A 9,952-nucleotide genomic window follows, 5' to 3' on the forward strand; every position below is an offset into this window, starting at 1 on the left:
TTTATTTTAATTTTGCTTAGATGGCGACTTAGCGTCCTCGCATCACAACATCCGTTTTCGTTCGGACCACAAAGGCTCACATTTCGAGTATGGACTAATAAACAGTTTACAGTTGATATAAATTGCTCTGAAGACGAAAATACTTCCAGCCATCCAAAGCAAGTGTTCTCTGGGCCCTAAACAAAAAAATGACAACAAAAAAATTTAGATACGCAAAAAATATTATGTTACTTTGTTTTTTAATTACCAAAAAGATGAGAAGTAAAACTAAAGACGGTTGCAATGCCGTACTAAAATCATTCATATGAAGTAGTTTTTTGACATTTTTCCGTACTTAAGTAAAAATCAGTAATATTGTTGAAATAGCTTTTCCTTTTCTTATTCTAAACGTTAATTGCTAATATTATATCTTTTGATGATTTCCCTGGTCTTAACCTTATGAGATCAAAATGAAGCCAATTGATTCAGTTCTAATTTTAACCTTTTTGTTCTAATTTAAAAATAGTTTATTTTTTCAAAATAGTTAATACTATTTTAACTAAATTTCCTAAATGTATACTTAGTTTTAAACGCGAAGTCAAAAAAAGGGTCTTGCACCAAAAATTTATGTCAATCAATATTAGGCATTTAAAGTAATATTTTGACCTTGGAGACAATTTTTGCCATTTGTTACTATCAATCAATATTATTAATAAATGTTGCATAAAAAATTCATAAATGTTTAATTTTCAACTTTAATAAATATTTTTCGAAACTTATAAATGTTTCCTTTAAAAATTTAAATATTCATGAAGATTTTTCTTGAATATAAAGGATAATTCCTCAAAACAACAGGCAAAAATTCTATGTAATAACTGCATGTTTTAAAATTTCCACTTAAATCTTATAATTTTTTTTTGGAAAAATGCATCTTCGATAACTATTAGGCATTAAGTGTTATTGAGTTATGGCATTCTATTAAAAAAAACGATTGAACCAAGCATTACCAAAAAGGTGAGAAGTAAAGCGTAAGGCGGTTACAGTAAAAACATTTTATCAAATCAAATTGATTTTAACCTAGTTTTATACACGGTAGAGCCAAAACACGTGATTTGCACCGAAATTTTATGTCAATCAGTATAAGGCATTAAAAATGATATTTTAAATTTAGTTAGCCAGTTTTTAAACTATTTTTGCCATTCATTACGATTAATCAGCATAATTAATAATTGCATTTGCAATATTAACAAATAATTTTTGAAACTAATACAGATTAATAACTCTTTAATTCGCAAATTTAAATGTTAAGGGAGAGTTTTCTTGAATGTTAACAGAGGGAAAAAAAGGATAATTCCATAAGACAACAGGTGAAAATTCAATGTAATAACTACATGCTTTAAAATTTTCACTTAAATCTTTTTCCCTTTGTTTGAAGAAATACATCTTCGATAACTATTAAGAATCAAGTTATTACATTCTAAAAAAAATTATGAACCGAACATACGAAACATATGATAGACTACATAGAAATTTTGTGGATCAAAGAAGTAGCCTTGGGCTCACTTTTAAGAAATGGAATAAATTATGATCTTCATATTAACCAAAGCAATGACAATACTTCCTTCCGCAGTTCAAAAGGTAAGAAAAGGGCGAATAATCTAATTTACTCTTCCTTATATATTTTCCTCAAAATAAAAGTTTCCCCAGAACTTTCATTTTTCTATGAGAGTTAAAGAAATGAATTGGAAATTTCGCCAACACTCTTAAAATAAAATAAGATTTTGTTGCAAATTGAATTTTTGCATCTAAGTGGCATTATTTTTTTATTATTATTATTATTTTTGAAATGCCTCGTAAAAGTAAAAAAGGTATCAAATCAGTTTTGCTTCGCGAGACTTTTTTTCCACTTCCGTTTATTAATATTGAAAGGGCTGAAGTTGTAAAAAGAATAAAATGGAATGAAAAACATCTTTTTAAAATGATTTCTTGCATGCAATAGGTAAATGAAAATAAAAGCAAGCTCCAAAAAATAAATAAATTAAAACTAAGTTGAACTTTCAAATTACACTTTATTAGTTTGTAATAAAAGGAGATGCATGGAAAAATAATACCTTTTCGTTACCTGGCAACGGAATAAGAATTCGCATTTAAGTATCTACGATAAAAATTTAAATTAATTCTAAAGTAATTGTCAAGTAATTTTGTCCATATTCTTCAAATGTCATAAAAAAGGAATTATAAAACTTATTTCATTTATTTGAATTTCATTTTCAGTGAAATAATATTAACGAATGTAATAACTTTATGGAATACATTTAAGATACGTTCGAGTAAATAGAACATTGCAGAAATCAAAAATTAATAAAAAGAAATTCCAGATCTAATTCCTCTTTCGTGTGTGGCGAAAGAATAATACACCGAATCAGAAAAAGTTCGTATCATGAGATATTTTAATATGAAATAAACTTAGAAATTTATTTGAAATCGGCTAGATAATCGAAGTTTTAATCCAATCTTTAGATATTCAGACGGAAAGTAATAGTTACACTTAAAATAAGAGTTGTTGTATTTCATAAAATATAGCTCAAAAATAATGAAAATTCTAATATATATATATATATATATATATATATATATATATATATATATATATATATATATATATATATATATATATATATATATATATATATATATATATATATATATATATATATATATATATATATATATATATATATATATATATATATATATATATATATATATATATACAGTATACAGTGGCGGCCAAAAGTGCGGACATTTTTTGAAAGTTTCATGTTTTTCAACTTTGATATATAAACGTTTGTATTTAAGTGAAAATTAATATATTCTACAAGCACACAAATTGAAGGTAATTTAATGTAGAATTTATTAATGTATTACAATATCTGTATTACAAAAACAGTTATGAAATTAATAGTAAGATCTATCTTAGATTTGCAGTTTTTTAAAGTGATACTTACACAATCAATACTTAGTAGGATAACCCTTATTTTTTAAGACAGCTTCACAGCGTCTTTTCATCGAACGAGTGTTTCGAGTTCATCTTTCGTACGAGGGTTGCTATTTATATTTCTAGCCTAATAATGAAATAACAAATATGTAGGATCGAAATTGGTTTTTTTTTTTTTTCAAAATATTCTCCATGATGATCAATACATTTTTGCATGCATTTGAACCAATTTTCAAAGCACTTTTTCCAGTCCGATTGAGGTAACTCCAAAACATGCGTTTTGAATGCATCAACCGCTTCTTCGGGGGTCGAAAATCGTTGTCCACTTAATTTATTTTTAATGTGTGGGAATAAGAGGAAGTCATTGGGTGCCAAATCAGGGCTGTACGGTGGATGACCCATCAGTTCGATCTTTCGCTCCGTCAGAAATGCCTTTGTTTGAGTCGATGTGTGAGAGCTCGCATTGTCATGATGAAGAATGATTCGCCTTATCTTCTGCTTTTTTCAAAGTTCTCCGATGACTTCTGGCAAACAAATGGTCGTGTACCATTCAGAATTGGCCGTCCTGCGTTGTTCTAACGCCACTGTTGCCACATGACCGTTAATGCCGAAGAAACAGGCAATCATTTGTTTCGATGTGCTTCTTTCTCGAACAACTTTTGTTGGTTTTGCCTCGTCTTGGAAGACCCATACAGTTGATTGCTGTTCTGTTTCCGGCTCATATGCATAGATCCATGATTCGTCACCTGTGTAGATGCTATACACAGCCTTTGATCTACCTTGAACGTATTTTTCCAACATTTCCTTGCACCAATCGACACGAGCCTTTTTTTGAGCGTTTGTCAGATTATGCGGGATCCAATGCGAACAAATTTTTTTTACGCTCAAATGTTCATGCAATATTTTATTGATGCTAGTCATACTAATGTCCAAAGACGCCTCTATCTCACGGTATGTCACATGACGATCTTGCTTTAGCAGTTTACGCACAGCATCGATCTTTTCTGGCACAACAACGGATTTTGGACGACCTGCACGGGATTCGTCCTGGATCGAACATCGACCACGATAAATTTGTTATACCAATTTTTTACAGTGCTGTAAGATGGCGCTTTATCACTGAATAAAGAATTAAGTTCATCGAAGCACTCTTGTCTTGACAATCCTCGTCGAAAGTTATGAAAAATAATGGCACGAAAATGTTCACGATTCAATTCCATTTTTTGAAAGAGAAGAACTTTTCAATTTACTATCAACAACACAAATGAAGCTATAATGGTAAATCGTCTGCTGAATTTATGTTTAAAAATATCAAACTTTCGATTAAAATCGTCTGCGGTCGCCTAGCAACACTTACTGTTGCCAAGGCCGGAAATATAAATAGCAACCATCGTAATCACATGGTGCCAAGAATCAATTGTAGCTTCAATAAGTTGTCTTTCATTGGATGGACGTTTTTTTCGTACAAGAATTTTCAAACGTCGCCACAAATTGTCAATTGGATTGAGATCAGGGCTCTTTTCTGGCCATGGTAATATATCTATGCCTTTATTTTGAAACCATGCTTTGCATACTTCTGCTGTGTGGCATGGAGCTGAATCCTGCTGAAAAATAAATGGTGCGTTGTTGGGGAAGAGATACCTGATGGAAGGTATCAATTTTGGTTGCAGGACAGTTTCTTTTGAGTTGGATGTTAAATACTTCTCACATAAAGACTGAATTAATTTTTTTACCTTTATTGGTGATTTTGGAAGTGAATGTACAACTTTTTTTACGGCTTTACCAAGACTCTGCCGGGATTTGTATGGGGAATTTAAATTATTTGTATGTGAAGAGGTTGGTAGAATTTGATTTTTTCGTTGTTTGCACAATCTCTGAACAACAGCGTTCGCGCATATAAGCTTTTAAGTCCAGCTTTTGTCGTGGAAGCTTTCTTCTCTGCCTTTCTTTTTCTGGCTTTTTTTTTCATCATATCATGGGGATCTTGTTCCTTTTTAACATTCTATCTGCCTTTCAACAGCTGTTTTAGCCATTAGGTTAATTGAAAAAGAAATAATTCTCACTTTTCAAGGACTCGTTTTGTTATTCCGTCGCCGAAGATGTGTCATTCCGTCACTCTAATTATTGGATGTTAATAATCAAATGCATAAAATTTTATGATCTCTCATTGATTCTTATGCCATATCTGCTTTATATTCCAAAATATACGCATTTTCATTTTGAAATGTAGTTGCTGCTTAAAAAAAATACTAAAACATGTGATGGAATGACACAAAAAAGGTTATTTTTATTTTATATAAACTTAAAATGACTCAAAGACTATGCTTTGAATGCTTAAATTTTGTACTATACGCATAATTTTATCAATATATATATATATATATATATATATATATATATATATATATATATATATATATATATATATATATATATATATATATATATATATATATATATATATATATATATATATATATATATATATATATATATATATATATATATATATATATATATATATATATATATATATATATATATATATATAAGTGACTGGGTGGCGCAGTTGGTTTGTCGTCAGCCTTCTGAGCCCAAGTCTGCGGGTTCGATCCCCGGCCCTGACACCGGATTTTCGGGATGCAGAAAATCCTCAGAGGCCATGTCGTATGATTATGCGGCACGTAAAAGATCCCTGGAGTGCCTTATTGGCTCTTGGCATTTCCGGCAAAATTAAATTCCTAGTGCACTTTAACATCCAAATAGAGTCTCGGTGCTGCCATCTAGTGTGGCAAGAACTAGACGTCCAAATTAACATGACCAACGGTATCTCACAAATTGTGGTGGTCCTGAAAGAGTGGATACCACCTCTGGAGAACGCACTAGGTCTGTTCATCGGCAAGACCGATTGTGCAGCTCACTGGAAATAAGAAAAATAAAATATATATATATATATATATATATATATATATATATATATATATATATATATATATATATATATATATATATATATATATATATATATATATATATATATATATATATATATATATATATATATATATATATATATATATATATATATATATATATATATATATATATATATATATATATATATATATATATATATATATATATATATATATATATATATATATATATAAAATCGCCACAAAAACAGTAATGGGATACCTGCAAGTAACGCAGTGTGGGTATCTCAACCGTGATCTGTAATTAAATCGTGGCAATTGTTTACGTTAGCAACTGTTCTTTCCATTCTATTTCAGTTAAGCCAAGCCCATCAAGTGTCAATTCTCTTAAACGACACATTCTATATTCTTTTAAAAAGATTTCAATTTTTTTTCCTCAAGTATTTCTTACTTAACTGAAAGACAGGTACGAAGCCATATAGAACATAAACAAACTAATTACGAATCGAAGTTGCCTTGTACACAAAGCAAAAATATATCTGGCTCACAATAAATACACAAGCAAATAATAAATCCAAGTTCAGTAAGAGACGTGGACGAGAAAGGATTAAATTTCAACAAATTTGATGTGCGATACGGAGCTTTGAACTTCACTTTAAATAACATTCCAAACTATGTCAAGAAACTCCAAAAAGTTTCAAAATTAGCATCTGTTTCTTCTTAATTTGGTTTTGCTGTGCTGCTTTTTCATTAGTGCTTAAGTTAACTAGATGTTTTAATACTCTTATCTATATATTAATAGGCTAGCAATATTTTGTCTCGCTAAAAACTCCCAAACTACGCAACAGAATTAAACAAATAAGGTGTCGTTTTAAAGGTATTGTTATGTAGATGTGCAATAAGGTCTTAAATTATGAAAATTTCCGTTAATTAATTAATAAAATTAATAATTTAGTTTCAACCAATGAGAATTCAGCAAATCATTTTTCGGGTGGTTCGGATAAGCATTGTTTCCGTAAGCATCGTTTGATTTAAAGCATTTCTGAATTAATAGATTGATAAACAAAAATAAGAGTGGATAAAAAAAAAACGAAACTGAATTTCTTAAAAAAAGAATTCAATATCTTTAATTCCTTTGATAAATTTTTAGTTTCATGATAAATTTTTTGTTTCGTTACAATAGAGTGGCAATGGCATCGTGCGAATATTCAAACCAAAACAAACGTGCGAATATTCAAACCAAAACAAACTTTCTACAAACAATTATTTTGATTTGAGATTTAAAACGATATCTTAGTTATTTAGTTCTATTTTTATTTATTTAGTGCCTGCTGCCTAAATAAAATGCCTGCTATCAGGCGTCGAAATATCTCTGGCAGACGTCAGAGAAATGAATGGCGGAATTCTAAACGGGAAAGCATTTCTCGCCGAAGGGAATCGCCACCTCTACAAATTCGAGATTTTTACAAATCTGCATTGACTGTTCATGACGATTGTGACCCCTTTACTATTGGATCTATGACTTTTATTTGTTACTTTTGTCATGCTAAGCATTTTATGTTAGAGAGGACAGGAAGTAGCAATGAATATGGTATTTGCTGTCAGAAAGGCAAGGTTGATCTTCCTTTATTGTCGCATTCACAATATTTTGAGAATTTGATTACTGGTGTAACATCTTTAGACCATACTGCAAAGAAACGATCCTAAAATTATTTGGACAATATTCGCTCCTATAATTCTGCATTTGCCATGATAAGTTCTGAGACACACTTAGATGAAAGTGTAACCGGTGGAATGTATCATTTTAAAATCCATGACACATTTTACCATAGTGTTGGTTCACTTATACCAAGTGAAGGTTGTCAGCCAAAGTACGCTCAGAATTACTTTTATGATGCAGATACAGCAGTTGAACACAGAATGCGTGAACAAGCTAATGTCAAATGTGATGCGAGCATTATGCATGAAATAGCTGTATATCTGAACAGAGTGAATTCATATGTCCAATCTTTTCAAACAATGGGTGATCTCTGTAGGAATTCCAGTGATGGAAATGAAAAGGAAATGTGCATGCACATCACTGTCAACGCGTCGTCTGATCAACGACGGTACAATGATGCCACAAGTACAGATGTTGCAGCAATCTTTTGATGCTTAGATGGAGTACCTCCTGGGGTAAAAGCTGTGTATTAAAAACTGTGTAAAAAAGTATTAAAAACTGTGCTATGTGATGAAGATAAAGAATCAAATGAGAAAGTGTTTTGCTTAACTGCACACGCTGGATGTGGGAAAACATTTGTTCAAAAAGCCGTAAATTGCATTCAATGCAGCATGATTGCATTTCATGTGCCTTTAGTGGTATAGCTGCCAGTTTGCTTGAAGGAGGAAGAGCTCTCCATAATGTTTCTAAATTGCCCATCCCACTTTTAGAAAATTCTGTATCTGGCATCACAGCGAACAGCAGACATGCTATAAGGTTCCTCCAATCATCTTTAATAATTATTGATGAAGTTTCCATGTGTCCGGTCTATGCCATACAAGTAATTGACAGTTTACTTCGAGATATCGCCTCCAATGGTGACAAAGAAAAGTTATTTGGTGGAGAAACTGTCTTGCTTTGTGGAGATTTTCAGCAAACTTTGCCAGTTGTACCCCACTCTGGTCGCGCAGGAATAGTTGAGAGCTGTGTGAAATCCTGGCCATTTTGGTCTCAAATCATAAAAATGACGCTAACTCAAAACATGCGAGCCTTGCCAAGTGAACGTGAATTTATTAAATTTCTTAAGGAAATTGGCAATGGTACCCCTGATGATCTAATTGAGATACCAAACTTTCTGATCAGCTCTGCTTCTATCATTGATGAAATTTACGGTAATATTCCGGAAATTGTTCAAACTCCTGAGATAACAAATCGAGCAATATTGGCTCCGAAGAATGAAGATTGCGAGGAGATTAATCACCAAGTTTTAAGAATGATGCCAGGTGAAGAAAGAACTTACATCAGTTGTGACTCTGTGGTTACTGACAACGAACATGAACAGACTCTCTATCCCACTGAATTTTTAAATAGCCTTTCAGTGAGTGGCTTACCTCCTCACAAACTCACATTGAAAGAAAATGCCATTGTTTTACTGATACGTAACCTTAACACTTCAAAGGCACTTATTAATGGTACGAGAATGCGCGTCAAAAGGTTGCACCAGAACTGTTTAGATTGCGAAGTTTTAACAGGTGCTTCATCTGGACAGCGAATTTTGACTCCAAGAATAAATTTGAGAAGCTCTGGAACACTACTACCATTTATTTTAAACAGAATTCAATTTCCGATGATTCTTGCTTTTGCTATGACAATAAACAAATCACAAGGACAATCAATTAATAAGGTTGGTATTTACTTACCGCAACCAGTTTTTGCACATGGACAGTTTCAAAAGTTCAGGGACACTACTGCCATTTATTTTTGACATAATTCAATTTCCGGTGATTCTATTTTTCGCAATGACAATAAACAAATCCTCATAAAAATGACGCTTACCCAAAACATGCGAACCTTGCAAAGTTAATGGGATTGTATTAAATTTCTAAATAAAATTGGCAATGGTACATTTGGTGATCTTATTGAGATATATTCTCTGCTACAGCTCCAAATTTCTCAGCTACATGAAGAAAAGATAATCAAATTGTGAAGGGGGCAGAGAAGTGTATAAATTTCATTAAGTAATTGATTTCAATATCTGGCATTTTTATTTTAAAATTTAAATTTGTTAAAATGTTTTTATAAGATTGCGAAGCAATATGCAATGGAACTGCGAAGCAGTTCTGGGGGTTGGCGAGCGTAGCGAGCAGGGGGCGGAGTCCCCTAGTAACTTTTTATTTGTGGTTATGGTGCTGACCTGGTCGATGAAGTTGATATTGTCTAAAAGTGTGCAAACATTGAAAATTCGTAGGACTGCTTCAAAAAGCAAAAAAAAATTTAAGGAATATAAGAGAAGTAAGGGAGCCCTCCCTTTTTACATTTACCCAATAGGTAATGGTAATA

At 31.6% G+C, this 9,952-nt stretch overlaps 1 protein-coding gene across 1 annotated transcript; it reads left to right on the top strand.

The window, feature by feature from the left end:
- Positions 1–8,195: 8,195 nt before the first annotated feature.
- LOC139427242 (ATP-dependent DNA helicase PIF1-like) lies at positions 8,196–9,377 on the top strand. Its single transcript, XM_071188262.2, has one exon. The coding sequence runs from the start codon at positions 8,196–8,198 to the stop codon at positions 9,375–9,377; it is 1,182 nt and encodes a 393-aa protein (XP_071044363.2).
- Positions 9,378–9,952: the final 575 nt, after the last annotated feature.

The sequence above is a fragment of the Parasteatoda tepidariorum genome, chromosome 2, assembly GCF_982258835.1.
Source record: "Parasteatoda tepidariorum strain Cologne lab strain chromosome 2, Ptep-v5.0, whole genome shotgun sequence".
Classification (NCBI taxonomy): Eukaryota; Metazoa; Arthropoda; class Arachnida; order Araneae; family Theridiidae; genus Parasteatoda; species Parasteatoda tepidariorum.